This window comes from Arachis duranensis, chromosome 9, assembly GCF_000817695.3.
Source record: "Arachis duranensis cultivar V14167 chromosome 9, aradu.V14167.gnm2.J7QH, whole genome shotgun sequence".
Taxonomy (NCBI): Eukaryota; Viridiplantae; Streptophyta; class Magnoliopsida; order Fabales; family Fabaceae; genus Arachis; species Arachis duranensis.
Genome location: NC_029780.3, coordinates 109,484,910 through 109,511,083, shown reverse-complemented (window position 1 = coordinate 109,511,083; position 26,174 = coordinate 109,484,910). Strand labels below are relative to the sequence as shown.

Genomic DNA, 26,174 nt, shown 5'->3' with positions numbered 1-26,174 from the left:
AAGTTGGGTTGGTCTAGTGGTTAGCTCACTAGTCCGCTTAAGCAAATGTCGGGGGTTCGAATTTGTGCATGCAGCAACTCATTGGCCAGCGACAAACCTTTAAATAGAACTCAGTATCGCGACGGATTAGTCCTTGACCTGTCGGGTTGGGGGATACCGTGGGAAACCAAAAACATAAAAAATAAAAATAAAAATAACTTCCAAGTCTAAAAAAAAACCTTTCTTTTGATTCAGTTTGAATAAATAATTTAAATAAGCTCTTTTAAAAAAAATAAAAATATAAAAAATTTTATTCATATTCATTTATAAATAAATTATTTTGTATTTGAACTTTTAGTTATAGAATAGAAGTACTTATTTTAAAATTGTAGCATTTAGATAAATAACTCAAAAAAAAAATTTATACAAAAAAATAGATATTAAAATAACGATGATAACAAATACTTTTCAATATTGAATGTTGATTTTAAATAACCTAATCACTAAAATTACAATCGTTTAGGCAATTGATTCTTTATTTGTTCTCTTATTAGTTCCATTTTTTAGGCAATTAGTTCTTTCCATATAATATCATTCAAAACTGGTTCTTCTACTTCACCATCACCCATAACGGTGTTTTTGTATGTGGTGAATAGTAATAAAATTTTAATTCATAATAATTTTGATGATAATGCTAAAGAAATTATTATATAGTTAGTGTTTGCTGTTTTATTGTATATGATATAATAGGTGAAAATAAAAAATAAATATGAAATGTGTGTAAATGTATATTTTTTTTGTTGTTTTTTATTCTTTTTAGTTTTTACTCCTATTAGAACTCCCTCCTCTTTTATTGGAGTCAAGAACTTGCTAAGTTGCTATAACTAACTATAAAAATAATAGCAAGTTATATAAAAAATAAAATCACATGTGAAAAAAGTAAAATGATAAAAAAAAATAACTGGAAGGAATATATGCAATAGGTCGTTCAAATAGAATATTATTTTAAAATAGTGGTGGAGGAGCAATAAAATCATTAGGTGAAAATGGTGATGGAAGGCCAATACTTCTAACCGTTGAAACATTGCGTGAAAATGATGGTGGATGACCAATGCTTCTGACAGGTGGAACTTTGCGTAAAAATCGTAGTGAAGAGCCAGTATTTTCAGTAGAAACAGAAAATATTTTTCAGAACCAAGAATAAAAATATATTTTTTTTATTTTGAAGTCAATTTTTTGTACGAAAATGATATAATGACTTATCAAAAAGAAAGAGTCATATATTTGTACTTTTTAAAAAAACTATGAATTAACTTTTTAAAAAATTAAATTTTTTTTAAATGGTGCGAAATATACGTAATGTGACTTTTTCATAATTCAAAACTATAAAAACAAAAAACTGGATTCAAAACTTAGCTAATACCAAATAGTAGCTAGCACTCTTAATATTGTGTGTAAGTATAGTATGAACCAGTTTATAATACCTAAAATTAGAAGCGGTTCAATCTATCTAAAAAAACACATCAATTTAATAAATAGTACACTTGTAATTGTTACTTTAATTTATGAAATTCAACTCTTCTGTGAAAAAAAAAAAATCAATTTGGTGGCACTAATGCAAACACGGTGTTATGTTATGGCAATGTATTCTATAATGTTATATCCGACATGGATATTATTGAAGATATTATTAGGGTTAAGTATAATTTTGGTTTCAACGTAGAGGCCGAAAATCAATTTCGTCTCCAACTTTTTTTTTTGTTATATAATGATCTTCAAGATTTGAGTTTGTTTTAAAATCGTTCTTTTTATCAATTATATTTTTTATTGTCAAATTATCCTTCATTAAAAAATTATAAAATAAAATAAAAAAGAAAGAAAGAAAGGGATACAGAGAGAAGGGGAGAGAAAGAAAGGGGGTGGGTCCAGATCAACCGCGACCCTCTCCCCTCCTTCTCTTCTTCTCCGTCTCGGATCTCCTCGAACCAGAGCTCACCGCCGGTGAGCCTCTTCTGCTTCACCACCACGCAGCAACGTGGAGCCTTCTCTGCTTCACCACCGCCAGCGAACCCTCCTGCTTTCCCTCCCTCAGTCCTTGTCGCAGAAGGAATCAGAGCCACCACTGCCTGTTACCCTCCCTCCAGCCCCTTAATTTGATTCTGGGTTAGTTTAGTTAGATTTTAATTTTCTGTTAGTTGATTTTAGATTATTGAATTGCTGAAAGTTGCTGCTGAATTGTTGTTGTTGTTATTGAATTAGCTTAGATTTGATAGAATTAGTTTAGGTTATTGAATTTCTGTTAATGGTTAATTATATACACAATTTATGGTTGTTGTTGTTGTTCTACATCTGGTTGTTGTTGTTTCATTATTTTTTGCTTCTGCTATTCTTCCGTTTCTAGTTGAGCTTGTTGTTATCCATTGTTGTTCTTCTGTGTTTGTGCATCTGCTTCTGGTTAATATTGAGGAAGAAGATGGGTGTTGAGGAAGAAAAGGGGAGGGAGGGGTATTTTCGTCCGACGGACGATTTTAAAACAAACTGAAATCTTGGAGACCATTTTGTTGCAAAATAAAAATTGGGGACGAAATCGATTTTCGACCTCTACGTTGGGGACCAAAATTATACTTAACCCTAAAATTAAGCTAAAAACATTGAGTTGATAAATAATAACTAAATAATAATAAAAAATAATAAATTTTAATGATTTTCTAGTATTTTTCAAATATATATCCATATAATAAGATTAATTAGATGAATAAAAAGCTAAAGAATGTTTGTTACGCCAAAGAGGAGTATAAAGATGAAGACATTTCCAATGGAATATGTGGCTTGGCAAGAAAAACCTTGCAAATAACACTTGTGCTGGCATGCATATATATAATACAAATAGAGAGTCCTTGACTTCCAAAGCACCCTTTTGTCTTCACTTTAAGCCTTCTCATTATTCTTCTCTCGTTCTTTCTTTACATTTCCCCATTTTTTTTGTTTCTTAATTTCTTGCGAATCTTTTTCACTTCTTCCTTCTTGAACTTATTGAGAATACACAAGACATGCACAAGAAATGTTTCTGTTGTTTCCTATCTGAAGAAGAGCAAAGCAAAGCAAGGTGTGTGTGTGTATATATTTGTAGATTAAAGTTGTTAACGAAGCTTTCAACGAAAATTCTAACGCTAGATTTTCGAATATATGTAGGAATAAAGGAGAAAAGAATAAGAATAAGGATTATCCATGGGAAATCTACACATCGAAGGAGCTGCTTCGTGCAACAAACAATTTTCACCAAGATCACAAGATCGGAGAAGGTGGATTTGGAAGTGTTTATTGGGGTCGAACAAGTAAAGGCGTCGAGGCAATTATATTCATATTTTTTTACTAAATAAACATGAAGATAAAATAATTTATGATAAAAAAGACAGAAATATATTATAATATGGCTTGGAGTTTGGACATAAAAATTAGTTGATAGTAATTAGTGATTAAAAGGCACCATAAAACAATCAATCAGAACCAACAATGTTCATTGTTTTCCATTGCTATCATTTCTTTGTTATCATTCAGTGAATAGTCTGTCATTGGAGCAAAAATTCTGCCAATTACTACAATTTCCTAAAATAATTTAAATAATGAATTATTTGAAAAAATTTAATGCCTGTTCTAGAAATGTTTTATGTTAGACATAAAATAAATGTTATGTGGATTGAGGAATTAGCTTCATAATTTTGTTACCATAAGGGCAATCCTGGCAGAGAAACAACACCAACTCGCTACATATTTTTTACTGAAAAAACTTTCATTAGCAGATGATGGATTCGCACCACTCTTAATATGTTTCACCTGATGAAGTAGCATATAAATACTTTGATTAAGTTTTGTTTTTAACTTTAGAGAAAATATATGTATACCCAATTAACATTATTATCATGGTACTTACAATTGATACGCCTTCCTTATCTGCTTTGGTAATAAACACAAAGAAATGTAGACACCACAATAGTGATCATAGGAAAAATTACAGATTTATAGAAGAGTTTCTTGTTCTTTTTTACCTATTATCACAATAGAACAGCAATGCAAGTTCTAAAAGGGAATACATTTTAAGTGCTAAGAGGAGCTGTTTAATATGGTCTCCATGGTCTATTAGACTTATAACTTTGATCAAAGTGAGATTCATTTTGGATTTAACAGAGTAATTTAAATAAAAAAAATGTTGAGATTCTTACGATATACTTGGTTATAAGAAGGAAGATCAAGAACAATAATCCAATGAGAAGACTTTGCCAATTCCACATAAGTTGAAAATTTGAATTTAAGAAAGCAATAATTATTTGTGAGCTTGTTCATCATCTAAATATAGTGAGACCCACATAAATACTAAAATGTAAAAAAAGATGAAGATTCACTCCATGGTGCACATTACTCCAAATCGAGATCATTACAAAAACAATATCGGTATTCTTGGTGAAGTTCTTTATACCAAGCAGACCTTTAAGCTGTTGCAATGCCATAATAATGACAGCTCCAGCCATGAACTCTACCAAAAAAAATTCAAGATAAGGACTAAGAAAACAAAGTATGGTTGCTTAATGGCAATCAATAAAATGATTTATTCAAATATATAAAGGAAGCAGTTTATATTTAAAAAGAATAAAAATAATTATAGAAGGAAAGAATAGCATTTTTTAATATGATTGAAGAAATACTCATTTTTGTTAGGAATATACTGATATGTTATTGATAAGCAAATAATCAAGTCACAAAAATAATACAAATACTAACTCTGACTAAGCATAGACCATTCAAAACTTTTAGCAATTTGTCTGGCGTCTTCAATTTAGCCATATACTAATGATTTATAATAAATTGGCATAAAAATAACATAAAAAAACTGATGCTTTATTATAATAATATTTCATTGCTTCTATTTGAATCACATTTAAATTCATGTTCTCACTTAATCAACCTTAACACTTAAGTTTGTGTTTGAAAATTGTATCTTAATCAATCTTAAATAGTCAAAAGTCATGCTTTAATTGAAAAATGGAGAAATAATAAACAGTTTATCATTTAGCACTTCAGCAACTTTTTACTTACTATTGTGCTTTTAACAAAATAAATTTGTTAAGGTCAACAATCACAGCTCACAACTAATTAAAATTTTCTTAAAAGCACATATTCCTTTTTGGAGATAGTCTTTAAATGCACATTTCTTAAGTAAGAGAAAACATAAAAATATAAATATTTACTATATGTGTATCACAAATAATATTTGTTTTTGTGTCCGATACTAATTGAGCAATACAAACCAGAACCAATCATAAAAACCTGTATATAGTTAAGCATAAGCAAATGAAATAAATTAAACTGATTAGCTAAACCAGTATTGATTATTTGTAAGTTACCATTAAAAGCAATCGTCATGATCATCATCATCATAACATGAGTTTCTTTTTCTGCAGCAGCTGCTACCACCTCAGCTTCATTTAGCAACTCATCATGTTTGCCTTCAATTTCACCGGCTATTTTGCTAATTACAAATCCATTCTCATTCAATCTATTTTCAAAGTTTGAAAGTATTCTCTTTCTGCTTCTATTAACTAACACAAATTCTATTCAAAACATGCTATCGATCAAGAAATAAAATATCGTAATTCAACATCTCAAGTTTATCATGCCAATATATTTTTATTTTAAGTAGTCTATCACTAAGAATTCAATGTAATATAAATATAATGAGAATAAGTAGAATAAAAATTAAAATATACTAATCTAAGTGATTATTTTTATGTTTCTTTCTACTCTAAAACCAAGAGAAAAAGAAACAGAAAAAAAATCAAATTTAATAAGATATTAAAATAATGATGGAAGAAGCGAGAAAATTCCAAAACAGCATACCCAAATAGAATAGAGCAATATTAACTTTGGAGAAGAATTTATGAGCATGAAACTTTGAAAGTTAATGATTTAAATTCATTTGGGATCATTCACCTAATATTCAAATATCTTTAGAAAAAATAAGATTCACCACACAATTTTTTCCTTAAAAAAAGTAATTCAGGAATCAAAGTAGATACTAAGAACAAAAATAGAAGAAAAATTTTTTTTTTTTAAATAAAAATCGGCAAAAATAGTGACACCATTTGTGATTCTTTAAATTAAGTTGTAGTCTAATTACACCAACCTTATAGCCAGCATGAAATCTATCATCTCGTGTGAAGATTAGGTCATGTAATAAGATAAATAGATTTTAGAAAAATTTCATAATAAACTTATAAATTTTTAAAAAGAGAAAAAAGTATCAAATAAGTTACTAAAAAAAATTTGTAATGAATTCATAATAATAATTAACACTTGACAGAGTTAGAGTTATATACAAAATTATTAGAAATTTTTACGAGAGAATCTGATATAGTCCAACTCAAAAAAAACAAATACACATTAATGACCAAAAAAATAATGGTAAAAATGAAAGTTCTACAATAATTATATTTTTCATGCAAAAATTGCATGAAAGGTTAAATACCTAATAGCCTCTGAGAGCTGCTTGAGTTATTATAGCTGCATTTGTAAAGTTGATTTTCTCAGCATGATTCTTAGATCCACCATCCGCAATAGCATCTTGTGTTTGTGTAATGGCCTTTTCACAATCCTACCATCAATATTATAAAAAAGTTTCAAAGCTTCTTACCTGCAAATGCATAAAAAAACACTCCACTAATTCAATTCAATTAATCCATTAAAAATTCGGAGATAATTCAGCTACAAAATTTGTAGTATAAATGCAGATAAGGCTCAAAAGTCTAAACTTTTCAATTGACGTAACCCATTAACACAATCATTAATAAATAAAAGTATAAAATTTATATTTTATTTCTTTTAAAAAATGAATTGATTGAAGGAGAAGATAATAAATAGAAGACAACGGAGAGAGCAACATAAAATCACAAAGATAGAGAAGACAAACCACACATCAATCTTGCAAACAGAATTATAGTAATTATAGTGCCAAGTGTGACTTCAAGAAATTCTAATGCACCCGACATATATAAGAAATTCTAATGTGTAATTGTTTTCACTGTTTGTTTTTTTCTAATATAAAAACACACACACATACCTCTCTGGGGTACTATGTTTTAATTTTCTTACTTTACAAAAGATGCTATTACCAAGCATAGAATTTTTATTCTCACACCTCTACCACCATCACAAATTGTCTTTGTGATTTATGAACCTCACTCACTCTCACCCGTGCTGGTTAGTATATATATTTTTTCTTAATATTTTTTTTTTGTATAAAGCTTAAATTCATTTTAAAAATTACAAGCATAATTCAAATTCAATTGAGTTTTTAACTTTAAAAATATTTAATTTAATCTCTGAAGTTACACTTTATAATTTAATCTAATTTTTTATTGAGATCACAGTAGAACTAAATTAAATTATAGAATATAATATCAAAAATTGAATAGCACTTATAATTTCACAGACAAATTAAACCTTTATATATTTTTATTATTAAGTGACTCAAATAATGAATTAGGGGAAGAGGAAGGAACCTCTTGTAAAGTAAATTTTTTGTGCAAGATGAGGATAAGGAAGAAGCTGGCACCGACCTGGAAATAGTGAACTTCAGGTGCAATATCAACAAAATTTTAAATTTAAATTATATATCGTTGAAATTTTATTTATTAAAATTTTTAATTTTTTTATGTTTTTTTTATTCTTCTTGAATACTAATTTAAATGTGTTGATTTTTATAAAAATAATGTGCTGATTTTAAATGGACAGTTTTAACTTGCATTATATATGTATGTCTAGTCGCCCAAAATCGTTCGGCTCCCTTATTATTTTATTTTAAAACCGTACTATTCATCTTTTTTATTATTTAAAATCATTAATCTTTTCTATTAATTGAAACGTTTCATCGTTAAGAATATGATATAAATAAACAAAGTTATTAATTTAAAATTTAAAACATATGATATAAAAAAAATTCGCAAAAATGCTACAAATTATTCGTAAATAAAATATTTAAATTATTTATTTAAAAAAATCCCTTTAAATTATGAATCGGGTTTTAAAAATTAGATTTAAATTTAAATTATAACAATTTTCATTTTTATCTCTAACTGCTTTAATTTTAAAATGATTTGAAAGCTAATCCTAAACCTAAGCAGGGTATATATACAATATACCCCAACCGCAAACATTCAGATCCAGAAGCAGTCATTGTGTGTTTCATTATCAACGATGCATTCGCATAATTTGATACACGCTTATGCACTTTTCTAGAGCACCACTTGTTGCCTTGTTGGCATTGATCTAGCAAGACCCTGAAATTAAAATGAAGGAAAATGGCATTTTTTTTTCATGTAAAAATTTACACTTAACAATAACGAGTGGATAAAATTTCTACCTTAACACCATCCTTGAAGTATGGAATTGCTTCTCTTGCATTGGCTGCAATAACTGCTACAGAAACTCAAGGAGTTACGAAGAAACATCTTCCTAAAATCATATTTCGATCACCATCACCTGGAGAAAAAACAATAAAAATGAAATACTTGAACAACATTAAGTAAACAGAGAAAACATTGTTGTGCAAGCATACATCAATTGTATCTTCTGCATTCTGCAATATGTTGAAAATTGGGGTGGACCCATATTACACGAGATAGATCCTTTCTCATAAATGTACCATAACAATATTTGCACAACAAATACAATTGAACATTGAATTTTAATAGTTTACTGAGGAAATTAGATGCGGAGAAACAAACAAAAGAAACTCATGAAACTCAAATACCATCACTAGCAGCTCCAAAATCAGGACCATTTTCAGCATACAAAATGTTGACAAGATCCTTTGCATATCTGTCCAATGAACAATCCATCAAACATATTTTTTTCGGGTGAAAAGACAATTTTATAAAATAAAGAGCTAAACTCACCGTTAGATTAGGATCAGGATGACCATGTCCAAAATCTTCCAAAGGGATTCCATTTGCGATTGAATCCTACATTGCATAATTAAAACCTATTATCAACAACTACAAATAAATTACTTTCAACTTATTAAAATGATTTTAAAGGGGCAAAACATACTGGACTTGCACCAAGTTTATCAACAAAAATAGGTTTGGCATAAGCACCAGTAACTGCATGCATTGCATCAAATGTAAACCTGAAACATAAAAAAGATGTAATGAATTTCAAGACTGAGACTTTCATAAATTGTGAGCATAATAACCAGCCACATACATCAGCCATGATATGCTCACTTTGTTCAAAACATGATAAATTTTATATATGGAATCTTAAGAACAACCAAGAAAGATTAGACAACCAAAAGAAGACATGCAAGATCCAGGAAGTCAAGCCATAAGAATTGCAAGGAACAACAGAAAGGTCAACCTCTTTAGTTACAAATAAGATTGACTAAATAGAGAAAACTATACCCTAAAAACCACAGTGTATTAAAAGAATAATTTTTTTGTCAAACAAGAAATTTCGTATTATTGAGAGCAAGGTATTAGATAGAGAACTTCTTTCATTAATGCCACAGTAAACAAGAATATGTGAAACAACAATTGTAGAAAATTAGAGCTGCAAAGCAGAAAAGAGAAAAGAAAAAAAAGGGACAGATAAACAAAGAGACAAAGAGGCCAAGGGGAGAACCAGATACGAAACAAAATGGGACATGCAATCCCATAATGTTAACATTAGCAATCAGATATGAAGAAAATTGTACCTAAAATCTGGCCTTGATATAAGACTCCTTATTAGCTGAAAATCAAATACACTCACAGAAGTAGAATAATAAATAAATAAAATGAAGCTATAGCAGTAAGATCAAGTAACATGAATTGTCCTGTTAGATTTTAATTATACAGACAAATTATTCTCACCTCCAGTAGCTCCAAATAGTCAGAAACAGGGTCTATTACTTCAACACTGAAGCTTCCAAACTTTGTAACCCCAGTTTTTGATAAGTCAACATCAGGAATGTCAGCGATCTTTATCTCAGATATCTGCATGGAAGCAGAATATCTAAGCCCAATATAATAGAAATTTCATTAAACTTTTAAGGTAAGAAAAGCACAGGTCACTAGGTCATGCTCCTCCATGAGTATCCAATCAATATCAACTATTTTTCTTCATGCCTAGCTCAAGTTATATGTTCATCAGAAGGGAAAAAAAAGAGAGCACATGTTAGTGGCTGATTAGAGTAATCCCGCATAGGAACAGGGTAGGCTGATGATGCAAAATAGTGTGCAAGATTTTAGATGCATTAATAGCACCATTCAAGAAAAAAGAAAATGAAAAAAAAAGAAAAAAAATCACCAACAAATTAATTTTAGAGTAATGTAAGGAGTTCACGAAGAAAGATTAAGTGCTATTGGTTATGGCAATATTACATGAGAACTTTCATCCTCCAACCAGACAATATATGATCAAGTCAATAATTTCAAAGAATAGAATAAGGATGCAAAAAGCAAGACAGCATGACAAAACCTTACAGATAGTGTGTTTCCATAAATCTTGTCAGTGATGGATTCCGGAGCAGGTTGTCCACTAATGTAATTAAACTAGGGTAAATAAAATAGGATTAATCAGAAACACCAACTGGCAAACTTACACACAACATGGAAATTGGCTACATATATATCAAGACAAATCTTCTTTATGCGATAGAGCTGTATTTATTATCTCTATGGAATACCAAATAACCTATTAGTCAATTCACAATTGACCCAGGATTATGGCTAGCACTCATAATAAATCCACCATTTGCCTGTTAAAGTAAAAGGAAATGAGAGAAATGATTAGCAAGTGAGCTAAAATACTGCAGGATAAAAAGGGAGTTAGTTAGATTAGCTTGCTTTCTGCTTCCTTATCACAGCAGAAACAGCTGGTGTTGACAATATATCTTCCCTGTATTAGAAAGATAAGTTGTCCTCAATTTCTATTAAGAAAAGAGTCTGGTTAATACACACTAGAAGAGTGTGAACAATAAGGTGATGCACCAGTCCATCAAAGATATTTTTATCTTTATGATGACGTCATTTACTGCCATCTTGTGTTACAAAGTTCTTCACATTTGTTGTAGAAAAATTCATTGAAAAAATCAAATGATTAAGATGCTTGCTGTCCAACCAAAATTTTTCCAACACCATTCCTGGCAGCAATTTTGATTATAATCTGAAGTGAATGAGAATAGCAGCAGAAATCAGATACAGGGTAAGCAATTTTCTTAACAAAATTAAATTTGATAGCTAGAACAACGCATTCAAAAGCTTAACCTGCGCAGCTTCCCGGTTGAAGTATCGACCATCACCTCCCAACACCAATACACCATTCTTGTAATCCTCTGGAGGCAATGAATCAAACAGTGCCTACAGATGCACAAATGTTTACTTAGATGAAAAAGTAAAACTATGTATAAAACATGTAATTATACACCCCATGGAATCCTACCAACCTGTATCCAGTTTGCGAGGTAATTTTCTTGCATAAACACTTTCACCTGCAAAACAATCATGCATATAATCATAAGTGGAATACCGCTATCAGATTTCGATTTCTAGATCTACTGTTGCGCCAGTAAATACTTGCTTTCCGTACACTGTAGCTTTTTAACTCATTATCAGCTAACTAGTAAACAACAATATAAGCAAAACTTATCAATATAAACATGCCTAAGCACAAGATGCTAGCTAGCATAAGGAGGTGTAAGAATTTCATTATTACACAATTAACATAAATATATACACACAAAGCTAAACGCCCGACAGATAACAGTTTCATTCTATTACATTGTCAAGTCTAGACTCTAGATACATTGTCGATCATACATTGTTGATCAATAACTTTACCAGTCTCCTAAGCAATGATCAGTGAAAATGGAAGAGAGAAATCCAAATAAGAGCTTTTTGATCAAGCATATTTGGAAGAGAAATTCATCCAAGGAGTCAAACGATCACCTCGGTTGAAAAACATTAATTTTTTATTTATCATTATATAATACTAGAATAGAGGATTTTTATTGAAATAAATATGAAAAGAATTTTATTTCACAAAATACGTACTTCTTAAAAATTTTCTTAGAAATGAGAATGGAAATTGGGTAGGAGGCTTCTCATCCAATATTGGCAATTGCACTGCCTTCAAAGTTGAGATTTGGAGTATACTGGCAGAAGAACCGTACAAAGCACCGGTTAAAAATTTCGGTTTCCTGTTTCGACTTTCTTTTTATCAGTCTTTTTGGAGTGTCATTTTTCATATTAGTAAAAGTATTTTTAGTTGCTCAATTTTTTAATTAGAGATAAAATATTTTTTTTTCTATTATTACTTAAAATACATAAGTATCATGAAAAACAAAAAGAAGAAAGAAAAGGATAGAGATGGTGCAGAGAGAGAGAGAGAGTGATGAGTGGTGGTTCAGGGAGATTAAAAAAAGCGGTAGCAGGAACAGCGTAGATTCATGGGTAGATGATGGTGAAATCCCCAAGAGTGGCGCTATGAGCAGCAACCAAAGCATGAGAGGGACGGTGTTCTATGTTGCTCCAGAGTGTGGTGGCAATGCGTCGGAGAAGTGCGATGTGTACAGTTTCGGGGTGTTATTGCTTGTGATAGTGTCTGGGAGGCGTCCATTGGAGGTGACTACTGGTTCGCCATTGTCGAGCAGTGAGTTTCAGAGAGCGAATCTTGTGTCGTGGGGTCTCCATTGCAGCCGCAAAGGGAAGCTGCTTGATCTTGTTGATGAATCCATTCAGGGTTTGGATAAAGAGCAGGCTCTGCTCTGTATCAAGGTTGCGTTGCTCTGTTTGCTTAAGTCACCGTCTCGTCGTCCTTCAATGAAAGAGGTTGTTGGGATGGGCTTAGTGAGGAATTGGACCCATCTCAATTGCCCCTTCACTATTCATCTTCATCATCCACTCAACAGTAGCAATTTACTTTGCTGTAAATTTTCCTTTTAGTTGCATGACAAAAATGCGCAAGCCCAACTTTGGAGAGCCCATGCGAAATTCTAATTATAACAATTTTAATTTCTATCTATAACTGATTTAAATTTAAAATGATTTGAAAGCTAACCCTAAAGCTAAGTAGGGTATATATACAAACATTCAGCTCCAGAAGCAGTATTATCAACGATGCATTCGCATAGGTCAGGTGATGCTGTGCTAGGAGACATTGATCTGCTAACAGTAATTCTTCTCCTTTTGCCAGTTAAAGACCTTCTCCGAAGCAAGTGCGTGTGCAAAAAATGGAAATCTCTCATCTCCGAAGACCAATTTTGTTATCAACACACACTTGGGTTATGCCGCAAATACAAACACATCCCTAATCCTTATCCATCAGGCATCTTGCGCCAAACACTTGATTCTTGCCTATTCAATAAGAGGGCTAAGATATGTCCATTCACCAATAACAGCAACAGCAGGTTCACCTATCTTCATGCTGATAATAAGCTCGATAAGGCAAGACATTATAAAATTGAGCAATCTTGCAATGGTCTACTACTCTGGAGAAGTACTCCAGGAGATTTGACTTCACTAACCTACGATGCAGGAACTAAGGTAATTCCTCAAGGAGGCAGTTTTTACGTAGGTAACCCATCAACCGGCCATTATGCTCGTATAGACAAATTTGGCTATGAATTTCATCCAAAATTTTCCAATCCATTTCTTGTCTTTGAACCTTGGAAATCTCCTCACTATAAAATTATCTTTTTGACCAAACTAGATGGGGATAGAAATAAACCCACAACCAAGATGGAAATGAGTGTTTATTCCTCAGAGACGGGTTCTTGGAGCAAAGTTGATTTTCTTACTTCTTTCCCAAATAATATTTATTACTTTGACAATGGTGTTTATTGCAATGGTGCTATACATTGGTTCGCTCTTGGTAAAAGTTCAGTCTATCTTGATGTTGATCGCCTTTGCGTAAAAAATTTACCAACATTACCGTTACCTCTGTCTGGACCACTTTCTGATCTGCTAGAAGATGTGTATTTCGGAGAATGCGGAGGGAATATACACTTGATCGTAGCTAAGTATAATGAAAAGTTGAGGTATGATATATGGGAATTAAAGGAAGATTACAGCGGATGGATTGTAAGATATTATATAGATCTAACTTCTCTCCAATCAGATATGGGTCACTTTGATGTGTTATGTATTGTTCGCCAACCACCAGACGAAGACGAAGACGAAGAAGCAATGCTTGCAATTGTGTCAGTTGAAATGAGAAAAGTCGTGGCTTATAATTTGAAGGATCATAGCTCAAGGATCATCTATGAAATAAAAGAGAGACGCTATCTACTATATTTGCATCACCAATACTTTGAAACTTTGGCAGTTATTTAACCGAGATTTGGATATCAACCTCGTTTATTGGCGGGTTCAGTGGTCTAGATGGTGCCAAAGGTAATGCTGCAGCTCCTTCAGGGAAGTCAGCTGTTACAGTAGATCGTAATATTTTTTTTCCTTGGGTACTTTTTTTTTAATGTATACCTTTTGTAGATTTCAATTGTTCTTTTATGTTATTTTGATATACTTCAATCATTTCCTTAATTTGCATTTTGTTGATAATATTTTTTTTAAATTTTAAAATTAAATTTAAATCATAACCGTTTTTATTTCTATCACGACTACTTTAAATTTAAAATTATTTAAAATTAGTCCTTATAGGTGTGTTTGGCAAACCCATTTGAGAGGATAAAAATGCGGATAAAAGTACGTTAAAGTTCTTTGAATGCTGCTTTTTTATGTTTGGCAATTTTTTTCTCTAAACGCATAAGTGATTTTGCATCTTAAAAGCGCGTTTATTCGGAGCAAAAAATTGTTGCTCGGAGCAAAAAATTGTTGCTTCTGCGTTCACTTCAACGTGAGTTCACCTTTGATGATTATTAATTTTCATATTTGTTTCAAGTCATTTTAAATATTTTAAATTTTTTTAAATTTTTAGTACTTTTTATATTTTAATTTTTTTATTAAATTTGTTATTGTAATTCTATTATAATATAAATTATTGATCTTATTAAAAATGATAAAGTAAATAAAAAACTAATTATACGTAACAATGGAATTATAAGTAATAAAATTTTACAGTCTAAAATAATACTAAATAAAAAATACTGAGAATACTAAAAAAATTATTGAATATTTTTTTGTTTAACATTGTAAAATTTATTATTATAATTTTTTCATTATTTATTATTCTAATTTGTTATAATATGTATTATTGTTCCTATTAAAAATGATAAATTAAATAAAAAATTAATCATAAATAATAATAAAAATCAAAATAAGTATAAATAATATTATAATTTAATATTATATTTTTTTAGTAATTAACTAATTATCTATCTAAAAATGATTTTAACTAATATTATCCAAACAATTTCATTTTATCAAAATCAATTTTAATAGCCAAACATAAATCATGTTATCACAAACTTACTTCTATCCAGCAGCTGAGGTTTAGCTCAATTGTTTAAACCATGTGCCTTTTAATATGCTGTGTAGTGTGGGTGTGTTGTGATGCCTAGGATTAGAGGTTGTCCAATCCACTTGACCAAAAAAAAAATTTACTTCTATTCAAATTCAATTTTACAAAATTAATTTCATTCAAACTACAGTTTAACCAATTCTAATCCACACATAGAAGTTACAAATTTTGGGATATTGGGCTATGTGGAGCCCAAATCCTAGAGGCTTTTGTTTTTTGTTTCTGAGCCACGAATATCAGACGCTTAAGGTAACATTTATTAGCCCCAAAAAAATTTGTAGGGTTGAGCCCATTTGACAGTAGCTAGCACTAGAGAGATAATTATGCGTTTATAGATTACTTGAATACTAGATAGATTACCCACCAAAAAAAAAAGAATACTAGATAGATTCTTTTCTTTTAAAGATAATCTGACAGCTAAAAGAGGACCCAGAGATATTATGGGCAAAAATTTTCTATCTCAAATATCAACACAGGAACATTCACCGGTCACAACCAATAACAAGAAATTTAAATTCTCACCTTTCGAAGAAATTAATCAAAATCTGACCCTCTTTCCACCATCACCTTCGTTGAGGATGGGCTCACCACAAAATTATGGACGTAAGCTTGGGTGGAAGGCGAACCTGATCAATTTTGCAAGCAGAAAAGACTTGAGACTTATCTAGCAATGTCTGGGAATAGACTAATAAATGAGAAGAATCAAATAAAATTAAATTAGAGAGTTCCTTACCAAAAAGTATGATCATGAAAATAATGGCTCAACATGCATCCAATCGGAATAGAGGAGAAGATAGAGTGGCTTGGAGATACATGGACGACGGTAATTTTTTTGTATCTTCAGCCTACAAAATTATTGTATCTTGGACAGGGGCGAATCCAGAAATGATATTATGAGATACCAATAATATATATAATATTAAAAATTATGTAAAAAAAATTATATAATATAAGATGTATTACAAAAATATACCGATAGAGAATATATTTTAAAATAAAAAAATATGTGTATAATTTTTACTAACGAAGTGGTCGATTCTTCGTATCATAAAATTCACCAATAATAGAATTTGTGTTAAAATTTTCAGCAATTTTCTTTTCAATATAATTAAAAGACAATTAGTAAAAAATTCATCTTTTATTTTGTTTCTAAGTTATTTTTAATAATATTCATAGTTGAAAATTTTTTTTAATTGTAACAGTTGAAACAAAGAAAATTAATACCAAATGAATAAAAAAAGACGGTCACAAGAAAAAAAAAGAATTCACTTTATGAGATTTGAAAATTTTTATTTAATTAAAAAATATTAGTAATAATATCTTTTTTAAATTTTTTAATATTGTTACTTACTTTTTAGATATTAGAAATCATTAATATTTAAATTAGACTGGACTTTTATTTATACTAGACTAAATACTAAATAACTTTTTAAAAAAAATTAAATTATACATAATAACTTATTACTATTAAAAAAAAATTTGGGGGCCTCCACTCGCCCCCCTTATGTTCATCCGTGTGGAGGAATAAAAAGATTCATCAACAAAGTTACTCTAGATCACCTCAATGCCACAACGAAATACTGAAGAAGATGAAGAAAATTTCTGAAGCTTTTAAAAGAAGAAGGAAACAGAACTTTCTCAAAGTGAAAACTGAGCAACAAATAAAATGGAACCCTCCGCACATAATTGGGTAATTAGGTTGTACTTTGCTGAGAAAGCTGGATGTGGTGGAGTTCTTAGAAATGAGAATGGAAATTGGGTAGGAGACTTCTCATCCAATATTGGCAATTGCACTTCCTTCAAAACGGAGTATACTGGTAGAAGATCCGTGCAAAGCACCGGTTAAAAATTTCTGTTTCCTGTTTTGACTTGCTTTTCTTCAGTCCTTTTGGAGTGTCATTTTTATATTAATAAAAATATTTTTAGTTGCTTAATTTTTTAATTAGAAATAAAATATTTTTTTATTCTATTACTACTTAAAATACATAAGTATCATGAAAAACAAAAAGAAGAAAGAAAAGGATAGAGATGGTGCAGAGAGAGAGAGTGATGAGTGGTGGTTTAGGGAGATTAAGAAAAGTGGTAGCAGGAACATCGTAGATTCATGGGTAGATGATGGTGAAATCCCCAAGAGTGGCGCTATGAGTAGCAACCAAAACATGAGAGGGACGATGTTCTATGTTGCTCCAGAGTGTGGTGGCGATGTGTACAGTTTCGGGGTGTTATTGCTTGTGATAGTGTCTGGGAGGCGTCCATTGGAGGTGACTACTGGTTCGCCATTGTCGAGCAGTGAGTTTCAGAGAGCGAATCTTGTGTCGTGGGGTCGCCATTGCAGCCGCAAAGGGAAGCTGCGTGATCTTGTTGATGAATCCATTTAGGGTTTGGATAAAGAGCAGGCTCTGCTCTGTATCAAGGTTGCGTTGCTCTGTTTGCTCAAGTCACCGTCTCGTCGTCCTTCAATGAAAGAGGTTGTTGGGATGGGCTTAGTGGGGAATTGGACCCATCTCAATTGCCCCTTCACTATTCATCTTCATCATCCATTCAACAGTAGCAATTTACTTTGCTGTAAATTTCCCTTTTAGTTGCATGACAAAAATGAGCAAGCCCAACTTTGAAGAGCCCATGCGAAATTCTAATTATAACAATTTTAATTTCTCTCTATAATTGATTTAAATTTAAAATGATTTGAAAGCTAACCCTAAACCTAAGCAGGGTATATATACAAACATTCAGCTCCGGAAGCAGTATTATCAATGATGCATTCGCATAGGTCAGGTGATGCTGTGCTGGGAGACATTGATCTGCTAACAGTAATTCTACTCCTTTTTCCAGTTAAAGACTGATGAGCGGATAATTTATACGCTTTTTGGCATTGTTTTTAGGTAGTTTATAATATGTTTTATTCACTCTTTAGTATATTTTTATTAGTTTTTATGCAAAATTTATATTTTTAGACTTTACTATGAGTTTGTGTGTTTTTCTGTGATTTCAGGTATTTTCTGGCTGAAATTGAGGGACATGAGCAAAAATCTGATTCAGAGGCTGAAAAAGGACTGCAGATGCTATTGGATTCTGACCTCCCTGCACTCGAAATGGATTTTCTGGAGCAAAAGAACTTTAAATGGTGCACTCTCAATTGCTTTTGAAAGTAGACATCCAGGACTTTCCAGCAATATATAATAGTCCATACTTTGCTCGAGTTTTGACGACGCAAACTGGCGTTCAAACGCCTATTCTCTGCCCTATTCTGAAGTTAAACGCCAGAAACAGGTTACAAGTTAGAGTTAAACGCCAGAAACAGGTTACAACCTGGAGTTTAACTCCAAGAGAAGCCTCTACACGTGTAAAGCTCAATGCTCAGCCCAAGCACACACCAAGTGGGCCCGGAAGTGGATATCTGTACTATTTACTTATTTCTGTAAACACTAGGTTACTAGTTCATTATAAATATAACTTTTTACTATTGTATCTACATCTTTTGGATTGTCTTTGATCCTGGGATCAGGTCTTGGTCATTCTGGTTCCCCCTTTGGGGCCGAAACCAATGAACACCTTCATTACTAATGTATTTTCAACGGTGGAGTTTCTACACACCATATATTAAGGGTGTGGAGCTCTGCTGTTCCTCGAGTATTAATGCAATTACTACTATTTTCTATTCAATTCAAGCTTATTCTTGTTCTAAGATATTCATTCGCACTTCAACCTGATGAATGTGATGATCCGTGACACTCATTATCATTCTCACCTATGAACGCGTGCCTGACAACCACTTCCGTTCTACCTTAAATTGAGCGTGTATCTCTTGGATTCCTGACTCATGCGTGTTGATTGCCTCTCCTGACAACAGAGCCTTCAATTCCTTGAGATCAGAGTCTTCGTGGTATAAGCTAGAATCCATTGGCAGCATTCTTGAGATCCGGAAAGTCTAAACCTTGTCTATGGTATTCCGAGTAGGATTTGGGATGGGATGACTGTGACGAGTTTCAAACTCATGAGTGTTGGGCATGTGACAGACGTAAAAGGATTTTTGGATCCTATTCCAATACAAGTGAGAACCGACAGATGATTAGCCCTACGTAACCCGTAGTTGGACCATTTTCACTGAGAGGACAGGAGGTAGCCATTGACGCCGGTGAAACCCAACATACAGCTTGCCATGGAAAGGAGTATGAATGATTGAATGAAAGCAGTAGGAATGCAGAGATTCAGAAGGAATGATGCATCTTCATACACTTATCTGAAATTCCTACCAATGAATTACATAAGTATCTCTATTTTATTTTATGTTTTATTTATCTTTTAATTATCAAAACTCCATAACAAATTTGAATCTGCCTGACTGAGATTTACAAGATGACCATAGCTTGCTTCATACCAACAATCTCCGTGGGATCGACCCTTACTCACATAAGGTTTATTTTACTCACATAAGGTTTATTACTTGGACGACCTAGTGCACCTGCTGGTTAGTTGTGCGAAATTGTGAATAAAGTGCTGAGATTATGAATGCGCATACCAAGTTGAGCGCCATTGTTAGAGATCACAATTTCGTGCACCAAGTTTTTGGCGCCGTTGCTGGGGATTGTTCGAGTTTGGACAACTGACGGTTCATTTTGTTGCTTAGATTGGGTAATTTTATTTCGTTTTATTTTATTTTATTTCTCCTTATTTTCAATAGATATATATATATATATATATATATTATCTTGTTCTTCGGAATTTTTAAGAACGGATTCTAGAGTTTCATGATGATATGTTGAAGTCTGGATGGCTGTAAAGCCATGTCTAATCTTTTGGACCGAGGCTTCAACTTATCATCACAATAGCTTGTTGATTTCTGTCAACCTTGCTGTTTAAGTAATGATCTGCTAAAAGCTTGGCTAGCCATTGGCCATGTCTAGTGTTTTGGACCGGAGCTTTCACTGAAAGCTTGGCTGGCTAGTAAGCCATGTCTAATTCCTGGACCGGAGCTTTAGACTAACATTGCATGATTCTTGGAATCCTTATTAAAAAAAATTTCGAACTTCTTTATTTTTCCTTCAAAATAATTTTCAAAAAAAATACAAAAAATTAATAAAACCATAAAAATCCAAAAAATATTTTATGTTTCTTGTTTGAATCTAGTGCCAAATTTTAAGTGTGGTGTCAATTGCATGATTCTAATTGTCTTGCAATTTTCGAAACACATGCATAGTGTTCTTGATGATCTTCAAGTTGTTCTTGATGAATCTCCTTGTTTGATCTTCATGACTTCCTGTTTTGCATTGCATGATGTTTTTCATATGCATTCTTGCATTCATAGTGCCCAAACATGAAAAATTTCTAAGTTTGGTGTCTTGCATGTTTTCTCTTATTTAGGAAACTAAGCTCTTGATGTTCATCTTGATCTTCAAGATTGTTCTTGGTGTTCATCTTGACATTCATAATGTTCTTGCATATATCTTGTGTTTTGATCCAAGATTTTTATGTTTTGACTCATTTTGTTATTTTTCAAAATCAAAAATATATCTTTTTAAATGAATAAATACAGCAAAATGGAGATCCAAGAACATAAAGCAGAGAAATTACAGAAAAAGCTGGGCGTTCAAAACGCCCAATGAAGAAGAAAATCTGACGTTTAAACGCCAGCCAGGATACCTGGCTGGGCGTTTAAACGCCCAAAACAAGCAGCAATTGGGCGTTAAACTCCCAAAATAAGTAGCTTTTGGGCGTTTAACGCCAAGATGACACAAGAAGAGGAATTTTGTTTTCAAATCAAATCTTTTTCAAATCTTCATAATTTTTCAAATTTTAAAACTAATTTTTCAAAATCTTATCTTTTTCATATCTTCTCCTATCAATCATATCTTTCAAAATCATATCTTTTCAATCATATCTTTTTCAAAAATAAAATCTTGTTCATTTTTCTTTCAATATTTTCAAACATCTTGATTCAAAAGTTTCAAGTTTGTTACTTCCTTATTAAGAAAGGCTCAATATTTGAAATTTAGAATCATATCTTTTAAATTTATTGTTAATCAAGTCATTAATTTTAAAAATCAAATCTTTTTAGATCTTATCTTTTCAATCATATCTTTTTAAATCATATATTGTTCAAATCATCTCTTTTTAAAATTCTAATTTCAAAATCTCTTTCCAACTTCTTATCTTTTCAAATTTATTACTTCTTATCTTTTTCAAAACCATCTAACCACTTTTTTCACTTTAATTTTTGAAAACCACAACCAATTTTTCAAATTTTATTTTAAAATTTATTATTTTTAAAAAAAATTTTTGAAAATTTCCCCCTCTTTCATCTTTTTCTATTTAAACACTAGCATTCCTCCTCCATTGTCAATTCGGACTCTATCTCTCTTTAAGTGTTCGAATTCCTCCTTACCTACCTCATCCTTCTATTCTTATTTTCCTCTGACACCTCAAGAAATCTCTATACTGTGACATAGAGGATTCCATATTTTTTTTCTCTTTCATACGAGTAGGAACAAAGACAAAGACATGCTTGTTGAAGCTGATCCTGAACCTGAAAGGACTCTGAAGAGGAAGCTAAGAGCAGCTAAAGCACAAAACTCTGAAGAGGACCTCACTAAAATTTTCGAAAAGGAAGCAGCAAAAGAAACAATTATGGCCGAACCTAACAACAATGCAAGGAAGGTGCTTGGTGACTTTACTACACCAACTTCCAACTTCTATGGAAGAAGCATCTCAATCCCTGCCATTGGAGCAAACAATTTTGAGCTAAAGCTTCAATTAGTTTCTCTACTGCAACAGAATTGCAAGTTTTATGGACTTCCATCAGAAGATCTTTATCAGTTTTTAACTGAGTTCTTGCAGATCTGTGATACTGTTAAGACCAATGGAGTTGATCCTGAGGTCTACAAGCTTATGTTTTTTCCTTTTTCTGTAAGAAACAGAGCTAGAACATGGTTGGACTCACAACCTAGAGATAGCCTGAACTCTTGGGATAAGCTGGTCACAGCTTTCTTAGCCAAGTTCTTTCCTCCTCAAAAGCTGAGCAAGCTTAGAGTGGATGTTCAAACCTTCAAGAAGAAAGAAGGTGAGTTCCTCTATGAAGCTTGGAAAAGATACAAGCAATTGACCAGAAAGTGTCCTTCTGACATGTTTTTAGAATGGACCACCTTAGATATATTCTATGATGGTCTGTCTGAATTATCCAAGATGTCACTCGACCACTCTGCAGGTGGATCCATTCACCTAAAAAAATGCCTGCAGAAGCTCAGGAACTCATTGAGATGGTTGCAAATAACCAGTTCATGTACACCTCTGAGAAAAATCCTGTGAGTAATGGGACACCTCAAAAGAGAGGAGTTCTTGAAATTGATGCTCTGAATGCCATACTGGCTCAGAACAAAATACTGACCCAACAAGTCAATATGATTTCTCAGAGTCTGAATGGATTGCAAAATGCATCCAACAGTACTAAAGCAGCATCTTCTGAAGAAGAAGCTTATGATCCTGAGAACCCTGCAATGGCAGAGGTGAATTACATGGGTGAAGCCTTTGGCAACACCTATAATCCTACATGGAAAAATCATCCAAATTTTTCATAGAAGGATCCACAGAAGCAAGGCTTCAATAATAACAATGGTGGAAGAAACAGGTTTAGCAATGGCAAACCTTTTCCATCATCATCTCAGCAACAGACAGAGAACTCTGAGCAGAACCCCTCTAGCTTAGCAAATATAGTCTCTGATCTATCTAAGGCCACTCTCAGTTTTATGAATGAAACAAGGTCCTCCATCAGAAACTTGGAAGCACAAGTGGGTCAACTGAGTAAAAGGGTTACTGAAACTCCTCATAGCACTCTTCCAAGCAATACAGAAGAGAATCCAAAAAGAGAATGCAAGGCCATTGATATGATCAACATGGCCAAAACCTTAAAGGAGGAGGAGGACGTGAATCCCAATGAGGAAGACCTCAGGGAACGTCCACTGGCCAGTAAGGAGTACCCTAATGAGGAACCAAAGGAATCTGAGGCTCATATAGAGACCATAGAGATTCCATTGGACTTCCTTTTACCGTTCACGAGCTCTAATGACTATTCGTCCTCTGAAGAGGATGAAGACATTGTTGAAGGGTAAGTTGCCCAGTATTTAAGAGCAATCATGAAGCTGAATGCCAAGCTGTTTGGTAATGAGACTTGGGAGGATGAACCTCCCTTGCTCACCAATGAACTGAATGCATTGGTTCAGTAAACTTTACCTCAAAAGAAACAGGATCCTGGTAAATTCTTAATACCCTGTACCATAGGCACCATGACCTTTGAGAAAGCTCTGTATGACCTGGGGTCAGGGATAAACTTAATGCCACTCTCTGTAATGGAGAAACTGGGGATCTTTGAGGTACAAGCTACAAGAATCTCACTAGAGATGACAGACAAATCTATGAAAAAGGCTTATGGACTAGTAGAGGACGTGCTAGTGAAGGTTGAAGGCCTTTACATTCCTGCAGCAAAAGATGTGATTGATGTTGATAGAGGAGAGTTGATCCTTCAGTTGAATGAAGACTACGTTGTAGTTAAGACTCAAGGTTCTCCTTCTGTACACATGGAGAGTAAGCATGAAGAGCTTCTCTCAATACAGAGTCAAACAGAGCCCCCACATTCAAACTCTATGTTTGGTGTTGGGAGGCCACAGTCAAACTCTAAGTTTGGTGTTGAGAGATCTCAACTATGCTCTGATTATCTGTGAGGCTCCATGAGAGCTTACTGTCAAGCTATTGACATTAAAGAAGCGCTTATTGGGAGGCAACCCAATTTTATTTTAATTTTATATATCTATGTTATTTTGTGTTTTCTTTTAGGTTGATGATCATGGGGAGTCACAAAAACACTTACAAAAATAAAGCAAAACTCAAAAACAGAATTGAAAATAGCACACCCTGGAGGAAGGGCTTATTGGCGTTTAAACGCCAGTAAGAGTAGCAGAATGGGCATTTAAACACCCAGTCTGGCACCTTTCTGGGCGTTAAACGCTAGAAAGAAGCACCAGACTGGCGTTTAACGCCAGAAACAAGCTACAGCCTGGCGTTAAATGCCAGGAAAGGTATAAAAACTGGCGTTTAAACGCCAGAAACAAGCAACAGTCTGGCGTTAAACGCCAGTATTGTATGCAGCGGGCATTTACACGCCCAGATGGAGCAGGGATGAGAAATCCTTGACCCCTCAGGATCTGTGGACCCCACAGGTTCTCCACCTACCTTAACTCACTCTCTCTCTTCTTCACACCTTTTCACAACACCGTTTCCCTCCCAAACCCACCCAACACCATTCGGCCACTATCCCTCCCCTTCCTTATAAATACCCATCTTCACCCCTTCATTTTCACACATCACAAACTCCTTCTTCCCCCCTTGGCCGAACCACACACTACCCTCCATCTTCTCCATTTTCTTCTTCTTCTACTTCTTTCTTTCTTCTTTTGCTCGAGGACGAGCAAATATTTTAAGTTTGGTGTGGTAAAAGCATTGCTTTTTATTTTTCCATAACCATTTATGGCACCTAAGGCCAGAAAAACCTCTAGAAAGAGGAAAGGAAAGATAATTGCTTCCACCTTTGAGTCATGAGAGATGGAGAGATTCATCTCAAATGTCCATCAAGACCACTTCTATAAAGTTGTGGCCAAGAGCAAATAAGAGAGCCCATTCATGGCACTCAACTAGAGCATGAGGAAGTTCCTCATCAAGAAATTCCTGAGATGCCTCAAGGGATGCAATTTTCTCCACACAACTATTGGGAGCAACTCAACACTTCTTTGGAAAGCTTGAGTTACAAAATGAACCAATTAAGGGTGGAGCACCAAGAGCACTCCATAATTCTCCATGAGATTAGAGAAGATCAAAGAGCCATGAGGGAGGAGCAACAAAGGCAAGGAAGAGACATAGAGGAGCTCAAGAGCACCATTGGTTCTTCAAAAGGAGGAAGACGCCACCCTCACTAAGGTGGACTCATTCCTTAATCTCCTTGTCTATTTATTTTTTCTGTTTTTTTCGAATTTTATGCTTGATATTCTATCTATGTTTGTGTCTTCACTACATGATCATCAATGTCTGGTGTCTTTGTCTTAAGGCTATAAATAATTCCATGAATCCTTCACCTTTCTTAAATGAAAAATGTTTCTAATTACAAAAGAACAAGAAGAACATGAGTTTCAAAATTTATCCTTGAAATTAGTTTAATTATTTTGATGTGGTGACAATACTTTTTGTTTTCTGAATGAATACTTGAACAGTGCATATTTTTTATCTTGTTGTTTATGAATATTAAAATTGTTGGCTCTTGAAAGAATAATGAAAAAGGAGAAATGTTATTGATAATCTAAAAAATTATAAAATTGATTCTTGAAGAAAGAAAAAGCAGTGAAAGAGAAGAAGCTTGCGAAAAAAATTGGCGAAAAAGAAAAAAAAAAAGAAAAAGCAAGCAGAAAAAGCCAATAGCTCTTTAAACCAAGATGCAAGAGCAAAAAGTCAATACCCCTTTAAACCAAAAGGCAAGGGTAAAAAGGATCCAAGGCTTTGAGCAGTAATGGATAGGAGGGCCTAAAGGAATAAAATCCTGGCCTAAGCGGCTAAACCAAGCTGTCCCTAACCATGTTCTTGTGGCGTGAAGGTGTCAAGTGAAAAGCTTGAGACTGAGCGGTTAAAGTCGTGATCCAAAGAAGAAAGAG

The 26,174-nt window shown here is 32.9% G+C and overlaps 1 protein-coding gene across 3 annotated transcripts in view; it reads left to right on the top strand.

Annotated features, from left to right (window-relative positions):
• The first annotated feature begins 1,908 nt into the window (after positions 1-1,908).
• LOC107467107 (PTI1-like tyrosine-protein kinase At3g15890) overlaps positions 1,909-26,174 on the top strand; it is a 51,269-nt gene continuing 27,003 nt past the window's right edge. Inside the window, exons 1-2 of one of the 3 annotated variants that reach the window (XM_052254594.1) lie at positions 2,014-2,142; positions 3,028-3,085. In XM_052254594.1, coding sequence (XP_052110554.1) covers positions 3,030-3,085 — 56 coding nt within the window. In that variant the 5' untranslated portion in view covers positions 2,014-2,142; positions 3,028-3,029. Of the gene's footprint in view, positions 2,143-3,027; positions 3,086-26,174 lie in introns of all 3 variants that reach the window. The other 2 variants (XM_016086144.3, XM_052254595.1) reach the window with 2 other exon arrangements.